This window comes from Gossypium hirsutum, chromosome A12 (assembly GCF_007990345.1).
Source record: "Gossypium hirsutum isolate 1008001.06 chromosome A12, Gossypium_hirsutum_v2.1, whole genome shotgun sequence".
Taxonomy (NCBI): Eukaryota; Viridiplantae; Streptophyta; class Magnoliopsida; order Malvales; family Malvaceae; genus Gossypium; species Gossypium hirsutum.
In genome coordinates, this window is record NC_053435.1 from 93,789,937 (window position 1) to 93,806,613 (window position 16,677).

General features: G+C 32.9%; 1 protein-coding gene across 13 annotated transcripts; it reads left to right on the top strand.

Annotated features, from left to right (window-relative positions):
- The first annotated feature begins 12,163 nt into the window (after positions 1–12,163).
- On the top strand, positions 12,164–14,946 carry LOC107934727 (probable histone deacetylase 19). Of its 13 annotated transcripts, none has more exons than XR_001694008.2 (7): positions 12,164–12,567; positions 12,764–12,838; positions 12,918–12,995; positions 13,460–13,510; positions 13,592–13,669; positions 13,748–13,843; positions 14,577–14,946. XR_001694008.2 is itself a non-coding variant. In XM_016867224.2 (6 exons), the coding sequence occupies exons 1-5, from the start codon at positions 12,456–12,458 to the stop codon at positions 13,618–13,620; spliced, it is 345 nt and encodes a 114-aa protein (XP_016722713.1). In that variant the 5' UTR covers positions 12,164–12,455; the 3' UTR covers positions 13,621–13,669; positions 13,748–14,946. The 13 variants fall into 13 exon arrangements, 4 of the variants coding, with proteins under 4 accessions (XP_016722713.1, XP_040939051.1, XP_040939053.1 ...); XR_001694014.2 differs by having other exon boundaries at positions 13,495–13,510; XR_001694012.2 differs by having other exon boundaries at positions 13,495–13,669.
- Positions 14,947–16,677: the final 1,731 nt, after the last annotated feature.

A 16,677-nucleotide genomic window follows, 5' to 3' on the forward strand; every position in this document is an offset into this window, starting at 1 on the left:
AAGTTAAAACCTAATATTAAGATGAGCAAAACACTCATTAACCCAAAACACTAAAAATAACATTAAAACAACTAATTTTACTTCAAAATAATGAGAAGGTTAAAGTGCACTATTTTGCATAACCGAGTTGGATTGATTGATAGGACCGGTTGAATTGAAAATTGGTTTGGTATTGGTCCAGAATAAGGAGTTGGATCGGCTAATTTTTAAACTTTTATAATGGTTGGATATTTTACTTAGGTGCACTTTTTTTTTTACGTGTCTTAGATATAACTATAGTATTTTGATTATCGATATAAATTCTAGATAAAATGTTAATGATTAATCTGCTTAATTATGTTCTAAGTTAAATATGATGGATTAAGAGTTGTGCTGGAGGGAAGATAGTTGAAGTAAGTTTTTGAAGTGACTTTCTATGTGCCAAAGGAATTGCCCATTTCAGTCATCATTGTGTTAGACTACTTTCTTGCCATATTTGAAATTTGACAATTTTTGAAATAAAATTTTTGGGCTGTGATCAATGTTGATATTGTGGATATATCAAACTCATTAATGATGATCAATCCATTTAGAGAAACGCATCTTGAAAATTGGTCTTAATCAGATCAAGCAATTAAATCCCTTTGCAAAGATTGGATTGGTAGCATTGAAGTCATATCTCCAAAACAATCCATTTTACTTTGATCTTTATTACTATATTGCATTTAGCTATTTTAGCTACTATTTAATAGGGATTGAGTTGTAATTGATTTCTAGTATGTTAACAAGTCTCGAATATATTTGAGAGATGAGAGACTTGTATAGGTCTTTTACTAAGTATTGAGAGCATTTAATAGTTTATTGAAGAATGTTTTTATGAGTGCATTTGGGACACTAAACTAATTTGTACTTTGGTTTTACAACCTAAGAATAAGGTTGTTATATCAAAGTGTGATAGAACTAAGGTCACTTATTGTATTGTGATTAAAGACAATGAATTCATCTCATAGAGTTAAGTTCCGTAGACTAAGAAAACCGAACTGTATAAATAATTTCTTATCTTCTGTTTTTATTGTGTTTTGCACAGTACCATCAGAAATTCCTACTTCGACTGTCATTTCCATTCATACTATAGTTTTTTAACATATTAACAACCGATTTAGATCAACCAAATAAATGTCATATAGGTGCCACTACTTTCAATCATGGTACGAGTCTCTTGGAAGTCTTTGACCAAACAACCTAAGAAATCCCCCCATACTATTAAAACCGGCCTTCTTTAAAAATAAATAGTAGTTACAATGCAATATTACGGTTTCATTGTTTATATTATTATGATAGATCAAAATCAAGATTGCAATTAATCTCGTAGAATTTTCACCTTCACGTGTACTGAATGTGCACATAAACAACCCAGCCTTTTTTCCCTTTTCTACCCACATTTTGCAGTGATTGCTTTCAAATAGGATAAACTCATCAGTCATCACCATCTTTCCTCTTCTCTACTAAACCCTAAAATTCTTGACAAAAGGGTTGTTATCAATGACATATAGGCTGTTTGTTTTTGTAATAATAAAGGTGGATGTTACATTTAGAATATTGCTGTAACTCGCATGCTTAATATCTAGCTTTCAAATAGCTTTATTAAGGTCTTAATCAACTAACAATGTGGGAACTAAAGTTAATGTAGGTCCTTTGAAGACATGTATTAGTTTAATCAGTGATTTCAAATATTATATAAATTCATATTGCTTGCATATTTATTATTATCTTTTTGGTGAGAGCTTTCAAAGTCTATATTACTTGACTTTTTTTTTAAATTACATGTATCCGACACATATTTAAGCATAAATATAATAATATGATTCTATAAATATATAAAAAAATTTGCGAAAATTAATCATATTTGTACATTATATTTACTTTGAATCTGAATAATTGCATAATGATCCACTGAGATTTTTGTTGAAAAGAATATGATATAGGAAAATCGTAAAGTCACATTGTTGGTGAAGTTGGAACCGGTAGACGTGTGAGGGTGATCAATCTCTATTCATAGGAGTATGGACGAATAATGAAGCTCCACATGTCCTTGTCTTTAATGGAGAGACCTAAGTTCTTCTTGCTAATAGATAGGCCTCAGCTTGCTCGGTGATCTCATTGTCATATAATTCCTTTAACCAAAACAGATTTAAGAAGCTGATATATGCACATCTTCTTAATTCGAATTCCTATAGGAATGATAAAGGCGATTCTCCAAGTAGCCTGAGCCACACAACCCACTAATGGCAAATACATAAGCAATACACTTATAATATCTGTACTAGGGGATAAGTATAAGATACAAATATGAGAAAGATCATCTCTCTGGGGTTGTGTATTAGATACAAATTATATATATATATTTAAAAGTACAGCTCACAAGCAAGGACTTTGAGGAGATATGCGATGTTTTACTAATGACCACTACTTTGAAGCTAAACAAAAAAGTGGCGAAAGCACGTCAAGATCAAAACTTCGGTGTCACCCTAAGTAAACTGCATCATGGGACTAGCTGATAGGGTTAACTAAACCATGGTTTATTTACACTCGAATTAGAGTTATTGAAAATTTTCAATATTAAATAAAAGTAAATCAGACTTATTATGAGCTAATTTAATAAAATAGTAAAATACCTAAAACAATTATTAAGCTGTTGGCTAAGTTAGGAGCATGTCTGGTAACATTACCGTACACACGCGAGAAAGATGCAGGAAACAGTCACCTATAGAGGGAACAAGAAGTGCTCATTTACGGAGTATGCCAAAGCCACGTACAAAGAGACAAAGCCAGTTAATAATGAGTGCATCTTCTGAGTGAAGGTTGGGACACTTGATGGTCATTAAACTAATTATAAATACAATTAAAATAAGTGCACCTATCGAATAATAGTATGGTTATGGTGAGTAAAAAATATTGTATTCATGATGACTAAAAGTATTAGTAATTACCGTTTTTCTATTATTTAGCCGACAAATTGGAGTGATTGTTTTTAATCTAAAATTTCTAAACTAATCTAACTAAGAACGCAACAGAGAACGAAATAGGAAAATAATCGAAGATAACCAATGAGATAAACAATACTTAAGAAAAAATCTACCTAGACTTCACCTATTATTATAAATATGAATTAAACTATTTATTCACTTGTGTCTCAATTCGTATTTGGGTTTTTCCGCGTATTTGGGAAGCAGGGTGCAAAATCGACACGGCTGGCACATGGGCATGTGGCCAGCCCGTGTGGATCCTGAAAACAGCTCTATTTATCCGATTTTGGCTTGTTTTTCACTTCTTTCACTCCCAAATACTCTCTTAAGTATAGAAATATGAATTTAAAGGATTAGAAGCATCAAATTCACTAATTTGCATAATCAATCATCCAAAAATGCATTAAGAATGAGATTAAAATATGTTACTTTTACAATTTATCAAATATCTCCACACTTAAGTGTTTGCTTGTCCTCAAGCAAAATCCTCAACTCCCATTAAAATTAATATTTCTTAACTTGCAATTCCCATCAATAATGTCTCAAAATAATTCACAAATAGTCATGCATTGATAATTCAACCAAAAGAGCACTAAAGTCTCAAATAGTCCAAGCTAACATTTTTAAATACGAAAACGTAGGTGTCCCCCCTTATTTAAGTAGTTATCTTTAATTCAAGATTTATAAGAATCGACATCCTCACTAAAGATTCACTCAAATCACTCAAAGTGTTTAAGGTTTACGAATAAGCACTCAATATCAAACAAGAAAAGTCATTACCATATGCTTGCATGAAAATCAAATCTCCACCACTATAAAATGAGATGATACACAAATCAAAAAGTCTTTAAGAGGTTGTTGTGGGGCTTAGGTTAAGGGTGTGGGGAAAGGCCGAAAAATATGGTTAAAATCGAGATCGAATTGATAAACTACCAAACTAGAAAAATCACAAATGCTGAATTAAAAGCAAGTGCATAAATCAATATCTATTCAAGAATAAGAAAATGAGCTTCTTCTCAAAATATGAATTTAACTGTTTAAGCTTAATCATAAAACTAAAATAATAATCAATATATATGTATTTTTTTCTTTTTTTTAACCAATAAGAAATAATTCAACAAATTAAAAAAAATAGCATAGTTAGACAACTAACCAAATCAAATCTCGACAAAAAAAAGAGTCAATAAAATGGGAAAAATTCTCAACGAATAAAAAAATTGAGTTATGGGTTAACATTAATGGGTAAATTAAAAAAACGGTATGTTAGACTCAACGGGGTTCACTAAGAGTTAATTAAAAAGGTAGGCTTTTTATGGGGTAAGTGGGTTAAAACCTAAGTGTCTTTATCATCTCAGTATATCAAATTAAAGGTGTGGTCTTTCAACATGTATAATCGAAGCAAGTTCTAGAATAACAAATCAAATTGATGCACTCATAACCAATAATAAAATGAGCAAGATGAATGTATGCTCTAAAGGCTCAAAATCTTACAAAAATTTATGGTTTTTTATGTCAAACTTGCAAATCACAAACTTCAAGGTAATATTTCAATTTAGAGAAACAACCTAAAAGTTTTAATTTCTGAAAAATAGCTTATCATGCCTGATTCTCTCATGTCTTCAAATTTAAATCAACCAATATTCAATTATCGACAAATTAATCTAAAACACATCAACAAAAATTCCAAATCAACAAAAATTCATTCTAATAGAAGTATGAGAAAATTACTTAAATACAAGACATAATTCAAGAATTTTCTAATAATAATATAAATAACCTCCCCACACTTAATATGTACATTGTCCTCAACGTACAAACAAATATCATCATAGTATAAGCAGAATATCATAAGAGAGGAAAAAAACTGAAACTGCCTTGAATATTAGATGAAATTGCTAGAATGGTGAAAAGCGGAATTGTAGACAAATCTAGATGTAGTGCATGAGTCCGAGCAAACTAATAAGAAAATAAACACAAATAGTAAAAACGATTAAGCGGTTGTAACTCAAGTAGAAACAGCCATAAAAATATAGTTCAAAAAATAAAAATTAAAAGTACAAGAAAATAAAAATAAAAATAAAACAAAACAATTAAAAATAACAAAAAATAAAATAAAATAAAATAAAAAGAAAACAAATAAAATCTATGATTCTCATCGCCAAAGGCATCGATAGGGTGAGTTGCCGATGCCGAAAAAGAGATGTGGAGGTGCTGACAGATCTACTGCAATGTCGCGTCAATACTATCGAACCTCTAAAAGCAGTGGTGCTCGAAGCGAGTGAACCGTTCAAAGAGGTCCTCGAATGTAGCAGCAGAAGAAACAGGACGGTGACTCAAAAGTGGAGAAGGAGGTGGATTATCGTGATGGAAAGGGACATCATCAGTGAAGTCCTCGGGTGCATTCTAAGAGTTAGAATGAAATAATTGATGCTGAGGAGAATTCACTCTACGAAGTCGCTCCATCATCCTTATATGGGTCATGTTCGATATCCCCTGTGGAGACATCTAGCCGGCGAGTGTAAGCATAGAGGACAGCTCCGGTGTTTCAAGGAGACCAAAGTGTCAAGCTAGTCGAGTTACATAATGGCCTAAACAGATAGGACCCTTCCTGTTGCGGTCTGTCTGATGGCAGAAGGCGATGGCGATGAAGTAGGCTAAATAAAAAATATGCCCAGTAGCCATACTCCATAAAGAATATGCATTGGTAGTACTGACGAATCCGGTGCTCCCCCTCCTACTGGTCAAAGTATGAGCTAAAAGGGCATGAATATACCATAAAGTTAGAGGGAGAGAAGTCACCTTCGAGCAACTTGCATCATAAGGTGTTATACTCGCCATAAGATCTACCCAACAACTAAATGATGAGTAGTGGATGTGCCAATGTAAGTAGAGAAAGTTCTCGACACTCTTAAACTCCTAAGTGTATAGTTCCAAAGCAGCGCCAAACTCAAGGACACTCATATGGTGCACTAGCCACTGAGTCGAAAAGTGATGGTGCCCGGCTTGTCATGAGTCATCATCACATACTGGAGAGTAAATGTAAAGCAGAACTCTAAAGTTAGCTCCATATATGTGGGCTCGATGATAGAGAAGAATCGATCCTACGGGGTTGTGGTAATAAATGGGTGCACATGATCAGCTAATTAGACCTACTCCAAAGTGGCCCAGTCAATACATCGGCCTAAGCCAAGTGGTTGCAGTCAAAGTAGCTGATATAAATCCTCCTGAGAACCTTGAGAAAAGCTGAGGAATGAATGTCGTATCTTAATAGAAACACCCGAAGAGGAGGTCGCACCAGGGGTCTTCCTCTTTTTAGAAGTGACGGTGATTTTAGATTTGTTGCGTGTGTTTGTCATGGTGGCTCTACAAGAAAAATAGCCAAATAATAATTTCAGTATTCAAAGCAAGAGTACGAATCGACACAATGGATTAATTTAACTAACCTCAAAACAAAACGCAAATTCAACTTAAAATAAAAAATTATGAGATAGTACACTAAGCAAAAAAAAACCTATAATTGACTCCAACAATCACAGACAAGTAGCAGCAAGAAGAAGATAATAATACTAAGAAATGCAAGAATAATAATAGTAGAAAACAAAACCCTAATGTAATAATAAAGAAATAAAAATAAGTTATCAAATCCTAATGTAATTTCAAAAATAACAAAATGACGTATAATAATAACCAAAAATAGAATTAAGTAATAATCAGAATAACAATGACTGAAAAACATAAACCTAAATAAAATGATAGTGAATATGAAAATAATAAACCTAAGACTAAAAATAATAAACAGAATAACACTAAAAACAATAGGGAAAAACAAGAAAAATAAAATAAAATAGTAAAAATGTCCAGAAATAAATTAAGAATAAACATAAAATTAAAATTAAAGAAACTAAATAAAAAAGAATAAATAAATAAATAAATAATCAGTAAAAATAATACTTAAAAAATAAAAAAATAAAGAAATAATAATAATAAAAGAATAATGGGAAAAAGGAAGAATCGATGGCAGTAGGGGTGGTGGTCGAAGTGAAGGGTGTGCACGGTGGTTAGGATGTTGGACTGGTGCGCGACAAGGCTGAGCGAAGTAAAGAAGAAAGGTCAAGGGAAAGGAAAGGGGAGAGCGGTTTGGTGGTTGGTCGTGGTGGTGGTGGTTCGACGGGAGAAAGAAAAGGGAAAGGGAATGGCGGGGGGCATGTGCGGCTCGAAGTAAAGAAGAAAGGGGAAAGGGGCGAGGTTGCACAATGGGGTTTTCGATGAAGGAAGAGAAAGAAGAGAGGGACGCGGGGGTGATAAGCGGTGGCCGAAAAGAGGGCAGTTGCAGGGAGCGGCGGCTAGGGTTTGGGGAGTGAAATTTGAATACGATGAAGTAAAAAAATTAAAAGGGGATTAAGGGTTTAAAATGGGTGACACGGTCGTGTGAGGCCTCTATTGGGCCACACAGCTATGTCATAAGCCGGTGTGAGGCGTTTTCAGCCCATGTGCGATAAAAATTACCTACCCAGTTTGTACACGACCTCGAACAGGCCCGTGTGCCCAGGCCATGTTGAACACACGACTGTGTGTAGGCTCATTCGCTTCTCCCACGCCAATGTGAGTGCCACACGCACATATGGCTTGGCTGTGTCTCACACACAGCCGTGTGTTTTGCCCGTGTAACTTTTTGACTTGATTTAATATTTTTTTAAAAATAGCTCCAGATTTTACACAACCTAGGACACGCCCGTGTGTCCAGGCCGTGTGGACTATTTTAGGCCATGTCACCATCGAATTTTTAAGAAATTAAGTCTCAAGATTCACACGGCCAAGGACTCGTGTGCCCAGGCAGTGTGCCCACACAACCATGTCGCTAGGCCGTATAACTCAATGTTGGACCTCTTATAGTGCACATGGCCTAGGACACACCCATGTGTTCCGCTCATATATCCAGGTCGCGTGGGTCAAAAATAATTTATTTAAATTATTTAATTTTAAAAATAACATGAAATAAAATTAAGAAAATTAGTAGTGTTAACACTCAGGTTGCCTCCTGAGAAATGCTTATTTAAAGTCTAAGCTCGACTTACCTTGTATTCACACGGTCACGGTGGTTCACAGAGTTGAAACTCTTCCTCGTTATCAACTCTATTATCAAAATAGGGTTTACGTCGAGTACTATTTACCTTAAATGTGCCACATTAAAAATGCGTTACCTCGACTGTACCGTATGGGAAGACATTCAGTGCCATAAAGTAATTTGATCCGTTTGCATCAAGCTCTGAAGTGGCAATACGTGGATTCATTTTATCTATTAATACATTGTCCCCAATCTTAAATTGGTTTATTCCATCCACATGCTCATCATGGTGTCACTTTGGCTTTGCATCATGTATTCTCGGTTTCTCCTTGACATGTGTCCATCATTTGTCTAGTTCATCAATCTGTAACATTCGTTCTTCATGAGTCGTTCTGTTTCTGTCGCATGGACTAGAACGTGGCTCCATTACATTTTTTTCGAGGAGTTCCTGCAAAGAAGGTTGAACTATAAGGTTACTCATATTAACAAAACTTGTATAATCATCTCGACCACTAGATGTCTTAACAGAATCACGAGCTTGGAGAGTAATTGTTTCATCACCTACACGAAGTATTAATTCACCTGTACCAACATCAACAATAGTTCTAGCAGTTGCTAAAAAAGGCCGACCTAGAATCAGAGGTACATCACTATCCTCATCCATGTTTAAAACAACAAAATTAATTAAGAATATGAATTTATCAATTTTTACAAGTATGTCTTCAATAATACCCCTAGGAAATCTAATGGTTATATTTGCTAATTGAATACTCATCCTAGTTTGTTTGGGTTTCCCAAGACCTAATTGCTTAAATATTTTATAAGGCATGACATTAATACTATCCCTAAATTAGCCAAAGTATTATTAATATTAAAACTACCAATTAAACAATGAATAGTAAAACTCACTGAATCTTTCACTTTGTTGGGTAATTTGTTTTGTAGTATGGCTGAGCAAACTGCGTTTAGCTCCACAATCAACAAATCATCTAACTTCTTTTTTTCACCAAAAGCCCTTTTAAAAATTTAATGGAATTAGGCATCTGTGAAAGAGCTTCAATAAATGGTAAGTTAATATGTAATTTTTTCAAAAGTTTAAGAAATTTACTAAATTGTTCATTCGTGCGGTCTCTCTTCGTCGCATTAGGATATGACACTCGAGGTTTATATTCTTTACCAACTAGTTTTTGCTCATTCTGGCTTACTTCAACCTTATCGTTACTTAACACACTTTTTTACCTCGGTTTTGATTCAAATTTAACTAACCCTTCTTTATTTCGAATGGTAATTGTATGAAGCTGCTCTCTTGGGTTAGTTCCGGTATTGCTAGGCAAGCTACCTTGTGGTCTTTCTGAAATTAGCTTAGTAAGCTAACCTATTTAGTTCTCGAGCTTTTGAATCAATGCTTGTTAATTTTTAAATGCTACTTTAGTTTTTTAAAAATGGGTTTCTAACACCGAGATAAACTTCGTTAACATCTCCTCAAGGTCTAGCTTCTTCTTTTGCTGGTAAAATTATTGTTGGAAGCCTAGAGGGGGTTGTGCTCTTTGATTTCCTTGACCACCCCAAGAGAAATTGGGATGGTTCCTCCAACCTGCATTATAGGTATTACTATAACGGTTATTTTGAGGCCTAGAATTATTACCCATATAATTTATTTGTTCGTTCTCTGTACTGAAACCGTAGGGTAAACATTCTGGATTGTTCATTCCTCTTCCATTCGTATCGTACTGCATCACCGGATGTACCTACGTAGAAACATATAAACCATCTATTTTCTTATTTAAAAGTTCTACTTGATTCTATAACATGGTGACCGCATCTAAGTTAAAAACACCAGCTACTTTCATCGGCTTTGTCCTTATAACTTACCACTGGTAATTATTCAGTGTCATCTCTTCTATAAACTCATAAGCCACTTCGGGTGTTTTATTGTTAAGCGTTCCACCTGCTACTGCATCAATCAACTACTTAGTTGAGGGGTTCAAACCGTTATAGAAGGTCTGAACCTGTAGCCATAGAGGTAACCTATGGTGAGGACACATTCTCAATAAATCTTTGTATCTCTCCTATGCATCATATAAGGTTTCTCCCATACATTCTTGAACTTGATTATCTTAGCTGGTGGGAAGTACTTCAGTAGGAATTTTTCGGTCATTTGATCCCATGTAGTAATAGAACCTTATGGTAAAGAATTCAACCATTGTTTAGCTTTGTTCCTCAACAAGAAAGGGAATAACTGTAGGCGAACGGCGTCGCTAGAAACGCCATTTATCTTTAAAGTATCACAGACTTCCAGAAAATTAGCCAAATGAGTATTTGGATCTTCGTCTTACAAACTATTGTACTGAACACATTGTTGTACCATCTGAATAGTGTTCGGCTTCAGTTTGAAATTATTTGCAGCAATAATAGGTCTCACAATACTCGATTCATCCCCAATTAGAGTGGGCTTGGCATAATCATACATAGTACGAAGAACAGAATCTGGATTTGTAGCAACCGCAGGAGGTAACTGCTTATTTTGATTATCATCCATCTCCTCAGTAATAAGAATAACGTCCTCTTTCTCGTCTACTATACTCTATCGACTCTGCCTTGCTTCTCTATGATTTCTGTGAACTGTACTTTCAATCTCATTGTCATATAATAATAGTCCTGACGGGTTTCTTCTAGTCATAAACTAAAAGAACCTTCCAGAAGCAAATAAAAGAAAATTATAAAACAAAAATTAACCTAAAAACCAAATAAAAATTATAATAGAAATAAAAATTGCTAAATTAATAAAATTAAAGTGTTTCTAATATTTTAGTCCCCCAGCAGCAGTGCCAAAAACTTGATGGTCACTAAACTAACTATAAATACGACTAAGACAAACGCACCTATCGAACAATAGTATAGTTATGATGAGAAGGAATATCATATCCATAAGGACTAAAAGTACTAGTAATTACCATTTTTCTATTATTTAGCTGACAAATTGGAGTGATTGTATTTAATCTAAAATTTCTAAACTAATCTAACCAAGAACGCAACAGAGAATGAAATAGGAAAATATTCGAAGATAACTAATGAGATAGACAATACCCAGGAAAGAATCCACCTAGACTTCACCTATTATTATGAATCTGAGTTAAACGATTTCTTCACTTGTGTCTCGATTTGTAGAAATCCCTAAATTATGTTAATATCTCTTTCGAGAGTAAAAACAATTGACTCTAGGTTGATTAATTGAAATCTCTTTCTAATTAAAACCTCTATCGTCACATTAGCTAGATCTATGAATTCTCCTATTAGATTTGACTCTAATCCGGTAGATTTATTTCGTCCTATTTCTAGGATTGCATGTAAGTCCACTCAATTATGTTAGATCTACTCTTAAACAGAGACTTTTACTCCACTGAAATAAGCATATTAAACATGAATTTTAATATCCCAAAAATATTAAAACACAAAATAAACATATATAATTGAGAACAAGAATCAAGTATTTATCGCGTAAAAACAGAAATTAAATAATAAGATTCATCATAGGTTTCATTTTCCCTAGGTATCTAGGGAATTTAGATCATAATCCTGAATAGAAACATCTCAAGGTTATGATAACCACAAGACATAAAGAAACTCAATAAAACTTTAAAAGAGATTAAATGAAGATATTTGATCTTGAGGGAGATTCACTTACAAGTTGGTTCTGATGGCGTTCTTATAATTGGTATTTATAGACGTTAGAATGCTCAAAAAGCCTAAAAATTGGGTTTTTCCGCATATTTTGGAAGTAAGGTGTGAAATCGACACGAGCTACCACATAGGCGTGTCGCCAGCCCTTGTGGAAATGCTCAGGCTATGTGGACCCTGAAAATAGCTCTATTTGTCCGATTTTGGCTTGTTTTTGCTCCTTTTGCTCTCAAATGCTCTCCTAAGTATAGAAACATGAATTTAAAAGATTAAGAGCATCAAATTCACTAATTTTCATAATTAATCATTCAAAAATGCAAATAGAATTAAAATATGTTACTTTTACAGTTTATCAATACTTCATACCTATATTTGTCATGGCATTCCCATTTTTCAAAAATGACTAAGGGCTTGTTTGATTCGACGAAATGGCCATTCCATTTCTCCCTTATTCCACGCGCTACAGTGACACATTTGTTTGGTTGAAAATGACCACCGAATCGCTATTCCATGCGAGCTCTATTACGCGTAAACGTTGTATTACCATTGAGCCTCTCGTAATAGCTTTTCTTTTTATTTCAGATGAAAATCTCCTCCCACTTCCACTCATCATTCAGACAAAAATCTTCTTGGGTTTTCCATAAAATGCATAGAATACTCTCTGTTTTTGGATTTTGAGTGTGGCAGATTTGTGTGTGGTGGAAAATATGGAGAAATCAATGTCGAAGGCGGAGCTTTCCAAAGAAATACACACGTCTCCACCGTGTATCCCAGCGATTGTGGAAACAGCAAGGCTCCAATCAATTATCAGTGATTGTTGTTTGTCTTCTTCCTTTCGCTGTCTATTTTCTTATTCTTTCCTCTTTTAGAAATTCTCTATCAAAATTGTCATTTGTATTTTTTCTATTTCAATGAACATGCAAATATCATATGGAGAAATGATTAAGTTATGCTTTTTCTGATGAATATGGGTTTAGAGTTTGATTTCCATCTTTTTCTATTTTCTTCTTCCCAGACAATCTTAGAGAAGACTGCTCTGTGTTTGAAAACTTGTTTGAATTTTGTCAAATTTATGTTGGTGGGACAATAGGTAAATTCTTTTATGGTGGGCTGTTTCTCTTAATTTGATTTGTACATTTTCAGTGGTAATTGATTGTCATGGTTGACAGATGCTGCAAGAAGATTAAACAATCAGTTATGTGATATTGCTATAAATTGGGCTGGTGGTTTACATCATGCCAAGAAGTGTAAGGCATCTGGCTTTTGTTACATCAATGACTTGGTTTTAGGAATCTTGGAGCTTCTAAAGTATCATGGTTTTGGGAATCTTGGAGCTTCTAAAGTATCATGCCCGTGTATTATATATTGATATAGATGTACATCATGGTCATGGTATTAAAGAAGCCTTTTATTTCACTGACAGATAGTTTGCTTTTGTTATTGGATTGTGAATTTAGCATAGGAGCTGGATTAAACATCATTTCAAAAGTTTGAAGCTCAGAAAAGGAGCCAAAAATGCTGCTTTTTGGGTGATTTATTGTTAGAAGAATTATCCACTTGGGGGGTTATGTTCGTATAACCATTTGTAAAGTTTAAAATTAGATCAGCTTTGCTTATTTTATGATACCAGTAAGAGGCTTGGCATCTTGATGTATCTCTGAAATGCTATTTCAATTGTTGAACATTTAATAATTAAGGTTGATAAGTGCAGTCTCTAATCAACTTGTTGAAATTCTATTATGGCAGGGTTGGTTATCTGAAGGTATGCATGTTAAAAACTTTATTTATGAGTCTCACTTTCGTCTTTAATCATTTAAGTCTTGCTTTCGATTGTTTCTTTCAGGATGTTATTTTGGCAAGGGTATTAGATGAGGCCACAGCTGCCAGTCTCAATTTTATAATTCATTCAAACAATGCTATTGTAAGATTTCTAGTGTTTGTTGTTAAATACATGTGCCATTTTGTTTTCTTTTGCACTAATTGCAATAATGTGTTGTAGGTTATTTCTATATTGAAGGATGATAGCACCTTCATTCAGGAATTGTTTACTAGGTTGAGACCACCCACCACATCTGCTGAATCAAAGAAAAATTTGGTAACTGTTGACGTTGGTCTAATGTTTTATTATTTTATTTTTCATTTAGTATATGAATATTTGTTGTTTAAGGTTCTTTTCATGGGTTTGAAGTATGGTTTAGCCTGTTTGATTTGTGCCTGCAATAATTCTTCAGCTTTTTCTTTCAATAGGTATATTTCTATATGTAAATGCATACTATCTAACATGCGACCTTGTTGTGCTGTTATTTTTTCTCTGTTTGTTTTTATTTTTGGTTCAATGTTGTGTTCTTTACTTAAATTAAAGCATTCAATGCTTCTCTTATTGATAACTTAGATCCTGGCTTAGAGGGCGTGATTACAAACAAAAATACATGCACTCTCAAATATGATTCAGGTTGAATTTTTTACCATCTTAATCACAAACGTTTGCAATTTGCTAAAATCAAGCCAACACTCAAGATGTCTATTATATTCGTCCAAACTTGGAATAAACTCTTGTTGTGATTATGATACAATTAACCTTCCAGAAACGTTTATGATTGCTCATATCAGTGACAATAAAGAACTATCCTTCTTTTTTTTGGAAAAAAAAGAAATAAGTCCAATTTTACTTGAATGCTTCTCAGCTTGAAACCCTCACCCGTTTTCTTTTTTCTTTTTCTCTTAGTACTAATTGTATGCAATTCTCTATTTTGGATATAGTTTTTAGTTATAGTATGTATTTAGTATTTAAAGATAAAGATATACATTGATTCTATATGTAAAAGTAGGTTTCTCAACTTCCCAATAAAAAAGAGACAGTATATGGAGCATTGGACAAATGGGTAGCTTGGGAGACTGAGTCCATTGATCGCAACTGCAAAAGCTTTACAAATTTTCAAGAAGAGGAGCCAATGGTTGCATGTTATTCAAGTATATTCAGTCTATTGGTATTCTTGCTTTGTATTTTCCAGCTTCTAAAATACATTCATTGATGCAAGGAAGCTTTATATGTTCAATAATTTTCCATTAATATATATTATATTAAAATAGTGTTGTATTATCATATTTGATTCTATAGAATACTCTCTGTCAGTATTTTAAAGGAACCTTAATGCTATTCTTTGTGAATAGATACTTTCAATCAATATTCTTTATGAAGTTTGGCGCATGTAAAAATGAAGTTGCATGAGAGTTTGTGATTACAAATATTAAATCTATATTATTCATTTTTACTTTTACATAAGATTCTTATATTATACATGTCTAGCCGCATAAATAAATTAATGAAAATATGTTAAAAGTATATATATACAACATAACAATTTCATTAGTTCTTTTGTTGTATTTCAACATCTGTCTGTGAGAAAAATATTTGAGACAAAATATTCTTTAAATTACTCTTTTAAATTATTCTTTAAGTAACATATAGATTATGATATTTCTAACACATTAAATATGCATTATATTTTAAAAATAATAAAGTAGGTTGTATATTATTTTTTGTAATATTATATATATATTTTTTATTAATTCATATTTTATTAATTGTTATATTAAGAATATTATTAAATTATATATTATTATTGTTAAATTATATTTAATAATAAATTTATTAAAATAGGATTAAATTATGTATTATTGTTTTTATTAAATTATATTTAGTAATAATCCTATTAAAATTTAATAACAATAACCATCCTTTTAACAAAATTTCTACTAAAAGTACTCTGGCCATTTCAGCTTCTTTTCTTATGCTATTCTAACTCTATTCCATTCAATCAAACATAAGAATACTATAACAGTTCTATTCCATTCAACCAAACAATTGAATTTCTATTACAGTTATATTCTATTATAACTCTATTCCATTACAATTCTATTCCATTACAGCTATATTCCATTACACTAAACCAAACGTAACCTAAATTGTTTACCCTCTTAGTAACTTAATTGGTCCAACTTTTCTTTCTTTTTTGTACATTTAACTTCATCTTTACAAACTAGCAACATATTTTCCCCTAAACAGTTTAACTAATGATCCATCTCAACTTCTAGACAAACTCTAAAAACAAACAAATTGCCTATATTCTACAAAGTTTTTACGCATTTGTAATTAATCATTTCTTATTGATTCATGGAATCATCTGTTTTTCTCCAAAAAAAAATGCGCCTTTCTTTGTAAAAAGGAAAAGCCCTATTAGGTACTTGTCAATTGATGAGCTGTGGGTTTAACCACCAAACAAAGGACAACAAGGCAAATGGAGATGGACAATTTTCCATGTTGCCGAAAGCACCCAGTCCACATCATCGTTTCGAGGAAAGTGTTCTATTTATATTTATAGAGGATAACTCTATTATATATGCTTTTACGTTTGCAAGGTTGCCCATTCTAGCACCAAAAGTCTTCTTATTGTGTTATAGACATTGGCTTGAACACCCTCTTTATCTGATTTAGTATTAAAATGATTTCAATTATAATGGAATTGACAACATTGATGGTTTGCAAAGTTTTTTTTTTTTTCTTTCTGGTATTTGTTTAGAACTTTGAATGATTCTGATGCGTATATGTATAATTTTCTTGCTGATGAGCCATCAGTCATGATTAAAGCAGTAAGGGTTATAGTTAAGCGAAATAGAGAAAACGAAATTTCTAGTATATGTTACGAAATTTCATTGGTAGACGTCTCATTTTCTGGTATATTTTGCAGCACAATTCATGTTAAGGAGTAAAAAATTTTCACCATGTTTTACTATATGACTTAGTTATAAATTAATTTTAATCAGTAATTTTCAGTCACTTACGTAGCTTTTTTCTTTATCTTATATGGTATATGTAATAAATAAATATTTTTCTCTGAGTAACTAAACAAGTCATCAATGACATGATCT

Excerpts from the sequence above, each read along its gene's own strand:
- LOC107934727 (XM_041083117.1), top strand. Across the intron at positions 13,511-13,591 it reads GCAGGGTTGGTTATCTGAAG|GATGTTATTTTGGCAAGGGT; the intron begins GTATGCATGTTA and ends TGTTTCTTTCAG. Across the intron at positions 13,670-13,747 it reads TTCATTCAAACAATGCTATT|GTTATTTCTATATTGAAGGA; the intron begins GTAAGATTTCTA and ends AATGTGTTGTAG.